General features: G+C 40.5%; 1 protein-coding gene across 2 annotated transcripts; it reads left to right on the top strand.

Annotated features, from left to right (window-relative positions):
* The first annotated feature begins 3,191 nt into the window (after positions 1-3,191).
* On the top strand, positions 3,192-14,975 carry PARL (presenilin associated rhomboid like). 2 transcript variants are annotated; one of them, XM_077349366.1, is made up of 10 exons: positions 3,195-3,372; positions 5,877-6,069; positions 6,339-6,479; positions 8,512-8,560; positions 9,934-10,023; positions 10,731-10,880; positions 11,484-11,554; positions 12,778-12,879; positions 14,340-14,437; positions 14,675-14,975. In XM_077349366.1, exons 1-10 carry the CDS (start codon positions 3,302-3,304, stop codon positions 14,769-14,771), a joined length of 1,062 nt encoding a protein of 353 aa, XP_077205481.1. In that variant the 5' UTR covers positions 3,195-3,301; the 3' UTR covers positions 14,772-14,975. The 2 variants fall into 2 exon arrangements, with proteins under 2 accessions (XP_077205482.1, XP_077205481.1); XM_077349367.1 differs by lacking the exon at positions 9,934-10,023 and having other exon boundaries at positions 3,192-3,372.
* The last annotated feature ends 8 nt before the right edge of the window (positions 14,976-14,983 follow it).

The raw sequence follows: 14,983 nt of genomic DNA, 5'->3' as shown, positions 1-14,983 counted from the left end.
ATTTAGAAGTTAAAAAAATTGTTAGAAAACTATCCTAATAAGCAAGGTACAGTAGAGCCACCCAGACTTTAAAGGTTGCTGTACTTTAGCTGGAAAATTTCAAAGGAAGACTTCAGCAAGAAGCTGCTGAGTTAGAATTAATCTGCAAATTTGATACTATCAGAATTGTAGTCAGTAGGAACTTCAGATGGCTCACTACAAAAGTCTCACTTTCAAGGTTCCAGTATACTACTTAAATCACTTAACATAACACAAAGAGCCTCTTGTGGTGCAGGATGGTAAGGCAGCAGAAATGCAGTCTGAAAGCTCTGCCCATGAGGCCGGGAGTTCAATCCTAGCAGCTGGTTCAAGGTTCACTCTGCCCTCCTTCCTTCCGAGGTTGGTAAAATGAGTACCCAGCTTGCTGGGGGGCAAACGGTAATGACTGGGGAAGGGAATGGCAAACCACCCCGTATTGAGTCTGCCAAGAAAACACTGGAGGGCGTCACCCCAAGGGTCGGACATGACTCGGTGCTTGCACAGGGGATACCCTTTACCTTTACCTCTAACATAACACAGTGTCCATGTACTCCTGATGGAACAAAGTTACCAACTCTGGGTTGGGGAAGACCTGGAGATTTTGAGGGTTGAATCTGAAGACGGTAGGGTTTGGGGAGGGAGGGACTTAAATGGGGAATAATGCCACAGAGTCCACCTTCCAAAGCTGGCATTGTATCCTGATGAACTGATAGTTATCACCTGGAGATCAATTGTAAGAGTGAGATCTTCAGTCCTTACCTGGAAATTGGCCACCTTATGAAGAGGGATTGCAAAGTGCTCAGAAAGAAAAAGAATTGGTTTTTATATGCCACTTTTACCAGGAGTCTCAAAGCGGCTTACAATCACCTTCCCTTTCCTCTCTCCGCAACAACCACCCTGTGAGGTAGGTAGGTTTGAGAGAGATCTGATATTACTACTTAGTCAGAACAGCTCTATCAGTTCTGTGAGGAGTCCAAGGTCACCCAGCTGGCTGCATATGGAGGATCAGGGAATCAAACCCGGCTCGCCAAATTAGAAGCCACTGCTTTTAACCACTACACCAAGAAAGATGGCAAGCTGCTACAGCAGGGGATGTGCCTTGGAGATATTCCAGTGTACTGCCACGTCAGTGCTGCACCATAGCTAAGCACTGGTATGACAACAGTGCAAAAGGCTGTGTTTATGGTGGAAGGGGCAATTTTGGTGCTGTGGCAGGAGTTAGCTGGTTCCCTAAGCAGTGTTAGCTTAGGAACAGGCAGAGTGTTATACCAGCAAAAGCTGAAGCACAGTCCACAGGCATCGACACAACAGAAAAGGCAAACCACACTCTCACAATTGTGGTCTGAACCATAAGCTTTGGTGTTGCACAGAATGCCAACTATGACCACAGCCAATGACTCCCCTCCTCATTGGCTGCTAAACCACTGCCCTGCATGCAATCACAACTCCCAGAGCAATGCAGAAAACTGAGCTAGTATACACCAAAGTTTAGATAGTATGTTGCATGCGTCATATTTGCTCTCCAAGGTCTCTGAAGAGCATAGAGTGGACAGTGTTGCACTTTGGTAGAGACAAAAGTACAGAGAGGTCACTTTGTTGGATCCGTGGATCAAGGAACACAGGACACTAGAATCCTTTCAGCTTTTTATTAGTGATCAGCTCACAGTACAAGTAATACTGAAACTACACTGTGAAAACCCTGAAACACCGATCCCTCCCATCTCATAATTCCCCAGTATGATCTCACTGTACAATTGTCAGCTCTGGACTGGGAAATTCCTAGAGATTTGGGGGTATAGCCTGGGAAGGGGCCTCAGTGGGGTCTAATACAACACAGTCCACCCTCCAAAAAACATTTTTGTGACTGGCTAGCATGTTTGGGGTGACCCAGTGTAAAAATCACGGGAAACTGAGGATCTGTGCTTTGGAACCATGTTTTTATTCCACGTTGGAGCCACAAAGCAGGTGAGTTTTTTGTTGTGCAAACTGGCTATGAACATAACACAATTTGATGGTGATTTTGGGATGACTCAATATTTAAAAAAAAGGCCCCATGCTTCATTAATGTATTCTTGTGCTCCAGGACTGCCACATAGTGGAGGATGAGTGCTTTTTTCTGTGTTGCAGCTTATGTCTATGGATATGTAATTGTATAATTTCTCTGTTATAATGTAAACCGCCCTGAGCCTCCGGGGAGGGCGGTATAAAAGTATGATAAATAAATAAATAAATAAATAATGATTTTGGTGTCACCAAACATAAAAATCCTTATGATCCATGTTTCAGAACCACAATCTTATGCCTCAGTGGAACCGTAAATCATTTTTCTCATGTAATATGTGGCTATGGAGATGAAAAAAATAATTCGATGTTGTCTTGGATGACTCAAAAGCAAAAATTGTGAGGATCCATGCTTTAGAACGGTTTTTGTGCTACTGTGGCACCATAAAAAAGTGGATTAGTTTTGTGGTACTGACTATAGTCTGTGATATACAATACACAGGTTGTTATAAAATTTTCTTTAATGCAGAAATCATATAAATTCATGAGGATCCATGCCTCTAATCCATGTTTTTGTGCTACTGCTGCACTGCAAAGTATTGGATGATCCAATTTGGATACATGCTATTAAAGGAAGTCTGTGTATCCTTGGCTTTTGACACGTGCTTTGATAATGGCACGCGGGGGGGGGGTTGATGAAAAAAAAACCCTGACGATCCATACAGATCTGGTTTTTCTCCCCCCTTCCCCCGCCGTGAACTACATGGCTACCTCCTCAAGCCACCCATCACTGAGCTGCAGCTCTGCTTCACTGCAAAAAGGAAACCATCGAGGCCACGGCTCTACTGCCAGACTCCCGTCTCCCTCCGTGACTGAACGCGACCTTCTCCAGCCAAAGCCTAATACAGTAGCCCAGCCCACCCCATTGCAACCGGCAGCTGTGCTTTAAGTACGCGAGCAAAGGCCCCAGCCTGCTTCGAAGAGGCATCCACGACACGCCACTCAGCTCTGAGAGCGCAAGGCAGGGATGTTGCTGAGATGGGCGTATGGCACCGCCGAATCGCAAAGGCCTCGGAAGGACGCGCGAGAGAGCGAGAGCCTGGCACCCGGGCGAGCCTCGCGCACACCCACCACCGCGGCGCCTTTGCAGGGGCGGCGGGCCAGACTTTTGCGGCCTTTGTTCCCCTGTGACGTGTTTAAGCTGCGCCAGTGCTGCCGCTTCCAAGATGGCGGCCGGGGAGGTTTGGCGACCCGGAAGGACTCATTGGGGGAGCTGAAGAAAATGGCGTGGACTTGCTGTGCCCGCTTTTGGGTTAGACAAGAGTTATGGAGTAGTGGAACTCGGGCACGTAGGTACGATAACGCAGCCTCTTCTGGGGAGGCCGGGGAGCTTGGGGGAAGGCGGTTGGGATGGCGGGCGCTGTGGGCTAGAGGCGTTAACATGAACTTCGAAAATAAGGAAGATTGGCTCTTGATTCTAGCGTTCCCTGGACGTCATGTTTTTACGTAAACAGGCCCGTGGTCGGGATTAGATTTTGTACTTCTCTCTCTATCCACCCCCCCCTCCCGATATAGGCAGCGTGAGTGAAGGAGTGGCCTCTGTCTTTGACCAAAAACTGTCGGTGCTCCCCAGAGAAGTAAGAGCAGAAGTCTTATGACCGGGAGTGGGGTGTTGCCCTGTTCCATTCTCCTCATCCGTTCATGCAAAATGGCCATGCCCATCTAAGAGTTAGAGGTCCTAAATTTCTAAAAATTTACTGTGTGGAAAATGGCATCGCGAATTTGCACAGAAATAGAATTTAAAATAGTTTCAAGGTTGTGTATCATCGGTTGTATTGTGTCCTGCTAAGTCATTTCTGATTTATGAGTACCCTATGAATTAATAACTTAAAAAACGGCCTATCATGAACAGCTTGGGTCTTGCAAACAGAAGACTGTGCTTCCATTATTTTAGTCAATCCATTTCATGTTGGGTATTTTCCTGTAGCATTTAATTTTTCCTAGTTTTGTCTTTTTCAATGTGAGATAATGATCTTTTTGTTAGGAAATGGAAATATATGTTCCAAAGGAGGGCAAATAGAACTAAACCTTGTTAAAATAAAAAGTTCATAATGATGAAGCAAAACTTTTTCAGTATGCAATTTACTGTTATTCTGCCTACCTGTTAGATGTTTTTTTTAAGAATCAAATAATATTGCCTGGTGAACTAATATAAAATATTTGTCTTGTGTGCATGCATGCTCTGAGAGTGTGTGAGGAGTGGAGCAAAAGAAGATTATTTAACCACGGTGGGAGGCTACCACAAAGCTCTTCTTCCTAGAATGTGTTCTTAAAGGTCCTTTCATGGTGGTGGGTTAACTTTTGTTTGCAAGATATTTATTCATTCTTGTAGCTCTTTGCATCTTAAAGTACTCAAAAGTGTATATATTTTTAAAATTACATGTAGCAGAACTAGATTATAATAATGATCTCATCATGTTTTCAGCTGTTTTGAAATTATACTTTGCTTATAAACTTAGAGGTTTCCTGTTAACCACCTCTTAGGAACCATCAGGTGAAAAGCAAGATTACAAATGCATAGGTAAAGATGATGATATACAGTTCCAAGACAAATAGACAGAATGCTGTAGTATCAGTTGACCCCAGTAGATGTATTTCTTTGGTAGCATGTTCATCGTTTAAGACAACTTGGAGTGCTTGGGGAAAAAACTGACATACATTCAAAGTTTAAAAGGCAGGTGAAGTGAAATCTTAAAAGAATCATAATACTTTGGAGAGTAAGACATTGCAGAGCTGGAAAAAGTACAGAAAATGGCAACTAAGATAAGGGGTTGAAGCACCTTCCCTAATGAGGAAAGGCTGAAGAGTCTGGGACTTTTGAGTGTAGTGGGGTGGGACATGATAGGAGTTTTATAAAATGATACATAGAGTTGGCAAAGAGAAATCTTTTCTCCTTCTCCTCAAATCTTAGAACTCAAGGGGGGCATCTTGTGAAGTTGATAGGCAGTAGATTCAGGACAGACAAAAGGAAACACACTACACAGAGTTATTAAAATGTGGAATTCACTAACAGAGGATGTAATGATGGCCACAGAAATAGACAGCTTTAAAAGAGGATTAGATATTTGTGGAAGATATGTCTTTCAGTGGCTACTAGCCATGGTGACTGAGGTGAGCCTCCATGTTCAGATACACTCAGCCGTTGAATCGCAGTGCCAGGAGGCAATGCCAGTGGAAGGTCTTTGCCTCTATGCCAGTGATGCCATGACCCTTTAATGCCCTTCCTAATGCCGTGACCCTTTAATACAGTTCCTCATGTTGTGGTGACCCCCAACCATAAAATTATGCAAGTGTTCTTTCACAGAAATTAAACCGAAACTGACCAATGGCATGAAGATCCATTGTTCATGATTGTATATAAATTGTTTTTTTCCCAGGGTTTCTCAGGTCAGTTCTGCCTCTTGTCCTACCATGCCGATCTCGCTATTTTCCGCTGGTCCAGACAGATGAAGGTTCTATCTCGGTCTACTCTGCAAGGCTGTTGTGTGGATGGCATCCCCCCTCACCTAGCTGCTTGCCCTGCCATGCCCCCTGTGAAAGGGTCATTTGACCACCAAAGGGATCTTGACCACCAGGTTGAGAACCACTGCTCTATGCCCTGTTGTTTGCCCTCCAGAGGAACTAGTTGACCACTGTGCAAAACACAATGCTGGATTAGATGGAACACTGGTCTGATCCAGCAAGGGTCATTTTATGTTCTTATGCTTAAGAAGAGTTTTTGTCTGACATCGAAAATGTCACATGTAGGAAACATTTTAAATGAGTCCCTTTTGTTTGGTATGTGTTTTCTTGGCCAGGTCTGCCTTGTATACACAACAAAGAAATGGATTCAGAAGACCAGCACAGAAGAGTGGTTTCCAAAGGCCTAACTCAGGAACCAGTACCAAACCACAGAGAACTGGTTTGTCTCCTCCGGTAGAGGATGTAATCTTTCCAACACCTTCCCATTCAGTTAAGAAGCTTGTGAAACCATTCTTCTTCACAATTGGGGTAATGATACTTTCAATATGTGACATCTCCTTAACAGCTATCATTTGTCACTGATGCAAACTCGTTTATTAAAAGGAAAGATATGCTTGTTTTGCAGAAAAAGGGTTTCTTGGTTATATGAAGATACTTAAATGCCAGAACAACAGTTCAGTAAATAGGAAACTGTTGAATGTCTTTGGTAATATGGACTATTGCAGGTTCTAATTCTATATTCACTCCTGCACATCTTATTGTTTTATTACATACCTTGACTATAAATATATTTATAGTTTTCAGGCTGTGCTTTTGGCTCAGCAGCTATTTGGCAATATGAAACGCTCAAAGAAAAGTTCCAGAAGTATTTTGAAATCACTCGAGCAGACTGGATGGATAGAATCAAACTACGTACGGAGTTGGACATCAGAAGGGAGGTACGAGGAACTTGTTCTGTATAATAACACAGTTTTTTTTCTTGTTATGAAACCATATATTAAAACAGAGATGCTCTGTGCTAACTGGTAAATCTTTTTTCATTGTTGTGGACAAATTCAATAACACTTTCTCTACTATGTCTTACTATCCAGGGATTTTGCAAGACTTCCTAATTTTGTTAGTGAAAAGTGCATGAATATTGAAGTCACAAACAGAATGTTTATTTGACTTTTATGGTTGTCTTTATTGTATTGTGATGATCTGCAGTCTGGCTGTGCAGCTGTAATAGGGTGCTTGCATATTTTCTGTTTTGGCAGTTTACTTTGTGCAGTTTGTTAATTTATTTAGAAAATGTCTGTGCCATCTCCATGGAAGCTGCTGCAAATGGCTAACAAAATAAAGCATCAATACAAGTTGTTAACAATTTAAAAAATAGCCAGGGCATAAAAACAGTATAAAACATGAAGCAGCTTAAAAAGATTCCTCAGTACTGAATTGAAGTGCAGGATCCATAAACTAGCAAGATTTTTTAAACCATTCTCTTAGCTTTATATTCTTAGTATATTCCTGATTTTAGAAAAGCAGAAAATTAAAAAATATATATACATTTTCTTGTTTTCACTCCTTGTAGCCACTCAGTGACTTTATTTATTCTCCTATAAACCCAAGCTATAACATCAGAAAAATCAGTGTAGGACAGAAATCTGTGATCATGGGCCAAATTGGTAGAATTTGGCTTGATAGGAGATAAGAGCATGTGGTTCTTAAATGCAAAAGAAAATAAGGTATTTCTTTAAAAAGTTTTCTGCTCTCTGGGACAGAGTCTGTACTTATTTCAAAAGCCATATACAAGGCTGTGTGGCCAACCAGGGTCTGTTGCCTTCAAGTATTTTTAATTTGAAGAAAAAGCATGAGGAAGCAAGAAATTATTCCCTAGCATTAAAAATGCTATAGTAAATTAATCTTCAAATGTGTGGGGTTGCCATATTCCTGTCCCCCAAATCTAAATGACCTAATGCGCATATTATGCAAATGGAGCATTGTTTTTTTGATGTCATCTGGTATTTGATTGCATTGTTTTATACTATGCAATCCACATTGAGCCTCAATGAGAGCTGGGCTATTAAAATACTAATAGTTGTACACCAGTTGCTCTGTATCTGCTTCTGGCATCCTCCACAAAGTTGGGGAAGGAACAAAAGAAACATCTCACCTATTTATGGGATCATGCCAAGTTTTGCTCATACTTTCTCTATGAATAAAGCTACAGTATTTGCTGGCGTATAAGACTACTTTTTCCCCCTGAAAAACATACCTCCAAGTGGGGGGGGGGGGGGTCGTCCTATACGCCGGGTGCACTTCAGTACTGTAATGTAATGTAATAAACTCTATATTTAGAGTGGAAATGTTGGGGGGTCGTCTTATACGCCCAGTCGTCTTATACACCGGCAAATACGGTACATCTAAATGGGAGGGGACTCTGCCATTTGAGAGGCAAAGGGAAGGTTTGGGGTTTACTTAAGATGCCTGAAATATTAGTCTTATTGCACACTCGTATGGATATTGGAAATCATGAAACGTTCATGAAGCAGAAAATCCAGGCAGAACACAGAAATTGGTGCATATTGTCATATTGTAACTTTGTCAGAAAATACAGCTCTGACAAGCTTCCTTTTGAAACCGGGCAAGATGAAAAGTATAGCTTCTCTTACATGTCAATATAGCTGTGGTTTTCCTTATGGTATGAAACAACGGAAATGACCAGATCATCAACAGAGGGCAATTAAATTAAATAAACTAGAGAAGAACAGTGGTATGATCATCTATTCAAAATAAACATTTATGTGTAGTGTTTTTTAGAAATTCTGGGATAAGAGTGTTTAGTTTAAATATTATGTTTAATCTCTCAATTTCTTTTTCTTTAATAGAGTTTTGTATATTGAAAACTGAACAGTATGTGATACACATAAATTCCCGGAAGTGCTGGATGGTTTAGGTATCTAGATGATGTTTTTGCTCATTCTCTTTCAGATTAACCAATGGTGGAAATCACTGAGTGAAGGGCAACGTGCTGTCTCAGGTTTGTGTTAGCTTACAAGTATTAGACATTCTCAGGAAGAGAGATATGGCAAACAAGGTACAGTATGTCACTGGATGGCTGTTAAACCTAGGGCAGTGTTGCCTACCCACATGTTTATTTTGCTTTTCTAAGTATTTATTTTGGCATTTATAAACTGCTTTTGTTTCTGCTATGATCTCAAAGTTGCTCCCCTTCCCCCAAACCTCCCCCCTGCAATACAATTTCAACAATTATAAAATAAAAAACAAACATACAGCATGAATTCCATGCTGGTCTTAGATCTAGGGAGTTGACTTACAGCCACAAAGTGCAAGTTATATGCTAAGAGCCAGGGCCCAGGAGTTCTTTGGCTATTACTAAATGGCTTAAGTCTTTGACTTTGGCCAGAGTTTATTGCCTTCAAGCAGGAGGGGAGTCAGAAACTCAGCTTGAATATTATGCAGGTAAAAGATGTTACCAAACATGCCTGGAACATATCCCCTTTAAACTAATATGTGCACATTTTATTTCACCTGCTAGCTTGGTGTAGTGGTAAGGAGTGCAGACTTCTAATCTGGTGAGCCAGGTTTGATTTCCCACTCCCCCACACGCAGCCAGCTGGGTGACCTTGGACTTGCAACAGCACTGATAAAGCTGTCCTGACCAAGCAGTAATATCAGCCTCACCTACCTCACAGGGTGTCTGTTGTGGGAAGAGGAAAGGGAAGCCACTTTGAGACTCCTTCTGGTAAAGAAAAGCAGCATATAAGAACCAAGTTGTCTTCTTCTAATTTCTTTGTGGTATGATGGCATATTGCAGTCCTGAATAGATAGATAATACTTCTGAAGATTACCCTATTCTATCTGTTCAGATGGAATAGACATGTCTTAGGGCACATATAGTTGTTGGTACTGGAGTCAGTTGTTTACATAGAAAGATATATGTATTACTAGGATACCACAAAGAATTTGCTTTATGTACAGTTTTTAATGAAGTCAGTAACTGAAAAATCAATATTTCAAGAAGAAAACTGATTACTTATCAATGTAAGATGTTCCTGTTTTTTTTAGACAGCCAATTTTTAGTTTTCCTCTAGTATATTCTTAGACATAATTCAAATCTCTGTTGTATAAAATGAAAATACTTAGGTGCTGTTCTTATGAAAAATTATGCCAAATGGTTTGCAAGAGACATAAAATGTATTTCTCAGTTTGTGCATCTGGATATGAAATCCATAATGGAACAAAATTAAAGTTTATCTAAAAATTTCTTGTGTTCAGTTATTCCTGCTTAAATGCACTTTTTAAAATAATCATTTTGCGGTGATTGTATTTACAAGGTGAATAATTTTCCTGATTGTCTGCTTTATCACTAAACTCTTCTTAAATTTGTAGGCATTATAGCAGCAAATGTTTTAGTATTCTGCTTATGGCGGGTACCTGCTATGCAGCGGATAATGGTTACATATTTTACAGCAAATTCTCGTAAGTGTACGGTAATTATTATAACCCATACATATTTAGGCAAATTGTGTATATTGGTTTTAAATTAACATTTGCTTTGGCTGTATTATTAGTATTATTTGGATTTTTTGGCAGTCCATCCCTGAGAACAGGCTTGAGGCAGCTAACAACAACAACAAAGGCTTTTTCATCCCTGGACCCAACCTGTTGGAATGAGCTCCCTGAAAAGCTACGTGCCCTGTTGAATTTGTCAGCTTTCCGCAGGGCCTATAAGATGGAGCTCTTCTGCCAGGCATATAGTTGAGGCCATGGTGGGTCCCGGAGTTACCATCGGCAGATCCCTTAGCATTGGTTAGCATCCCTCCCAATGAAAGAGAGTTCTTGACCCCTAGTTGGACAGACGGTTGGGGTTAGAACTCTTGCATCGCAATCTTTTAAAGTTCAATGTTTATTGCTTAATGTTTTTAAGGGTTTTTTTAAGGGGATTGTATTGTTTTTTATTGTTTTATTGTGAACCGCCACGAGTTCCAAAGGCCAGCAGCGGTATACAGATTTGTAAATAAATAAATTTAAAAAGCATCTACATTTTATATGGACAACACTTAATGGGTTTTTTTTGTGACACACATACACTTTCTCTTGTTAAGTTGTCTCCAATAGATAATTTGAAAATTGAAGGTGAATATAGTAATAAAATGATCCATTCCCCCGCCCTCTTTTTTACCTAGGAGTTTTGTGCTTTCCCATGATTCTGTCTACCTTTAGTCATTTCTCGTTTCTGCACATGGCAGCCAACATGTATGTTCTTTGGAGCTTCTCAACCAGTATAGTCTCTCTTCTCGGACGGGAGCAGTTCATGGCAGTATATTTCTCTGCTGGTAATAAACTCAGACTTCTACCGTGCTTAAATGTTGACTAATTTTTAGACAGTATGTTGTATTATATCTTGGGAAGAGGCTGTGGCTAAGTGATAGAACGCTTGTTTTGCATGTAGAAGCAAAGGAAGAGGCATTCAGTTTTCTGGCTGGCTCATCAACATCTGCTGGTCCCCCAGACAACCCCCTCCACGACCTGAACCCAAACTGACCTCCCTGTAGGTTCATGTTTAGAGAGTTATTGTTGTAATGTGAATTGATATAATACTGTTGTTCAATTGGAACCCAGTGTTATGGCTGTTGTTATGATTACAATGTATATCCCTACGATACAATTTGTATAAACCGCCATGAGCCTTACGGCAGGGCACTGAGGCAACTTTGAGAGCAGGATATGCTTATCCCCTTGTACATTCATCCGAGTCAAGCTTGAGCCTGGCAAGGTAGTTTGTAAACTTTCTAAATAATCATTGAGAGAAGATACTATCTATCTAAAAAATTGCTCCTTAGAGAGATGGTTAGTACAGAAAAGAGCCTCAGGTTCCATCCTCAGTAATACTGTGTTTCCTAACTAAATTCTTGTTTTCTGATTTTCTAATTTTCTAGGTGTTGTTTCCACATTTGTAAGTTATGTCTGCAAAGTAGCCACAGGGAGGTTTGGAACATCACTTGGAGCTGTGAGTTGTACTTCTGAATTCAAGCTAATCTACCTGCTTTTCAGAAACTATTCTGTGCATAGTGCATTAAGCAGAAGTAGGTATGCTGGGGGAGGTACTAAAGGAGACATTAATGAAATTTGGGGACTTTTCTGTAAGTTGAATCTGAGCATCAAAGAAAAAAAAAAGGTTAGTTAAATTTTAGTCTTTAAAGTGACTACTTTATATATATTAAATAAAGTTACATGGGGATGAGGTTGCAAGCTGCGGAGAGCTGTACACTTAGTTGAGTTTGTTAGTGTTGCAAATAAGTTGGGTATGTTGTAACTGCTTTTGTAGTTTACATTAGCAATTCCCCAACCTGTGGGCTGTGGACCACATGTGGTCCGTCGACTAATTGGAGGTGGGCCGCGAAGGACGCCTCCCCCCCCCCCCCACCAGCCCTTTACAACACACTTTGGGTGTCATTGTCTCCCATCACTCCCAGATGGGACTATCTCATTACAGAGAAACAAGCTCAGGGTTCCCATTGATTTGTCATTGTCATGAGTTAAAATTTCCATGAAAATAAAATGTTCCTTATGTTCATTGTTGTGGCATGTCTGTATCTTATTTTGAAGGGATGTTTAAACATTTTACCATAGCAATGAGAGAGTGTTAGGGCAGTGGTTGAGAGTAGAGGAGTTTGCATGACAGATTTTTTGATACTGCATACATTTCTGGTGGTGGTAGAAAGTGCCATCAAGTTATTGCAGACTTATGGTGACTCTGTAGGACTTTAGGTGATTGGCCATTACCTGCCTCTGTGTCATGACCCTTGTATTCATTGGTGGTCTTCCGTACAAATACTATGCAGGGCCAACTCTGCTTCTGAGATCGGACAGGATCGAGCTAACCTGGGCTATCCAGGTCAGGACAATTTCTGTTTGACTATTTCAAAAAAACGTTGGGTCATAAAACCATCTCTGAGTAAAGATACTGTGATTTCTTAAGCAATTTGTCTCAAGAGCCTTTATCTGAAATAATTCCTTTCAAATGGCTGTGGGAATTTAAAGCTAGTATGCCTGGGCTTCTGCTGCATCTTTCCCCACCTTACATATTTTCTAACTTCATGGATCTGGAGTAGAAGTTGATATATTTATATTCTAAAATGAAATGAGTATGCTTGTCTAGTATTGCAAAGCAATATTATAAGGTCATGTGGTAATGTTCTTAATTTAATTTGTATTTTAATGTAATTCTAGTCAGGTGCTATAATGACTATCCTTGCAGCTGTATGTACAAAGATGCCGGAAGCCAAGCTCGCTATAATATTTCTTCCAATGTTCACATTTACAGCAGGAAATGTAAGTAATCATTGGTGTCCACCTTCCCTTTTTCTGCCGATCAGTTAGCTGAGCACACTTCTATTTTATCAGTATTTCAAAGTTGCATGCAGTTTTAAAGTCAATTTCAGCTCAAGAGACACATTCACTGTTGCACTGTGTTCTTACAGTAATGAACTATATATTTGCATCACTTTGTGGCATTTCTTACTGACATTTCTAGCTTATTAGTTAGAATATTGCTAATGGTGTGGGCCAGGACCCAAAGCCCTACTTTGGGTGTGACCCAATTTGCATGGAGTTGGACTATGAACAGCAGATCCTCTTGCCATATCATCAACTGCTTTTGAATGTTTCCCTCATTTCCCCTGCCACCTCAGTATCAATATTCTGGTAGCTGAGATTTACTATCTTAAAATCCTGCTTTTCTAAATAGCCACTGGATGAAAAGGTTTAAAATTAGGGGCTCTGTCATAAGTGAACTAACTGTGCAGTTTTAATAATCCAGTAGTGAGTTGTTCTGGCACAGTCTGACTTAATGCTATACTTTCCACAATAAAAACAATACTCTTTAATCTGTCAAAATTGACACCTGTTTTGACATGCATCTAGCACTTCGTTAATATGAGGGTTTTTGATTGTTTGGCCCCATTGCTTGTTGCTAGTTATTTTTTCCCCTCAGCAGTTGCTTGCACTTGAAAGCTTACGCCTTGAATAAATCTTTGTTGGTCTTAAAGGTGCCACTGGACTCTGATTTTGCTTTGTTGTGCTGCTTCAGGCCAACACAGCTACCCACTTGAATCTATTTTACCTGTGGTGAGCTAAGGTCTGGAGAAAATTATTTGCTCAGCCCATTAGGATGGAAGCAGCAGCCAAGGCTATAGTAACTTGAATCCAATCAAAATCCAAGTACAGCCCTTATACTCAACGCTTGATAAAATGATTCATGGGATGGAGAATAGGAAGTTTTCCCCCTCCTTTTCCAGTAATAGCAGAACTCAAGACACCCAATGAAATTGGTGGGCAATAGGTGTAGGACAAACAAAAGGAAATACTTCCTCACTCAATGAGTAATTAAATGGTGGAATTTGCTGCCTGCAGGGGTGGTGATGGCTATGATCATAGACAGCTTTAAAAGGGGGCTGGATTAATGGAGAATAGGTTCAGAGGCAGTAAACCTCTGAATACCAGTACTAGGGAAACATCAGGAAAAGGCCTTGGCTTCTGTGCCTGTTTGTTGGCCCTACTGGGCAACTGGTTAGCTGCTGCATGAAGCATTATGATGCACTGGTTGCACCACTGCTCTGATACAGCAGGAATCTTATGTTCTTAAAGGCTATTGCCTATATATAGCGGAAGAGAAAGTTGTATGAGGAATGTTTCACCATTTTCCTGTTTTTGACCTACTGAAATACAAGCTTCATTTTGTTGTTGTCTGTTGAAGTCTTACCAATGCTTTATTTGTTGTTTACTTATTCTAGGCTCTAAAAGCCATTATTGCAATGGATTGTGCAGGACTTGTTTTCGGTTGGAAGTTTTTTGATCATGCTGCTCATCTTGGGGGAGCCCTGTTTGGCATGTAAGGGGCTTTTTTATATACTATATTACTATTACTATGACAGTGTGGCATAACTTCATCTTGAAAATAGTGCTGAAAAATACAGCAGTTATTATAATACAGACACTTAATTTACTGTTGGGATGGGTTTTCAGCCAGTGACTTAATGGTGTTTATCTGGTGTTTATCTGATAAATATTTATTACATCTGTAATGCTTCACGCGATGGAATTTCAGCTGTGTTTATGTTGCTTTAAGGTGGTATGTAACATTTGGAAATGAACTTATTTGGAAGAACAGAGAACCACTGGTGAAGGCTTGGCATAACATAAGGACTGGGAGTTCAAAAAAGTGAGTCACAGATGTCGAATTTTAGAAGATGCTTAACAGCTGCAGCATGGTACTTGAAGATCTGAAAATGGACTAGTTATTGTGCTGCCATCCAATACTGGGTTTTAGGAACTTCAGTGTCCAATGTGGCAATCCACATTTGAAAAGAATTGTATTTGATAGTAACTGTGGCAGAACTGAGACAATAAAGATTTACCTTACTGCTTTATGAAGTGA

This window comes from Paroedura picta, chromosome 8 (assembly GCF_049243985.1).
Source record: "Paroedura picta isolate Pp20150507F chromosome 8, Ppicta_v3.0, whole genome shotgun sequence".
In the NCBI taxonomy this organism is placed as follows: domain Eukaryota; kingdom Metazoa; phylum Chordata; class Lepidosauria; order Squamata; family Gekkonidae; genus Paroedura; species Paroedura picta.
Note: the sequence above shows the minus strand (reverse complement) of the source record. Positions and strands in the feature narration are given on the sequence as shown.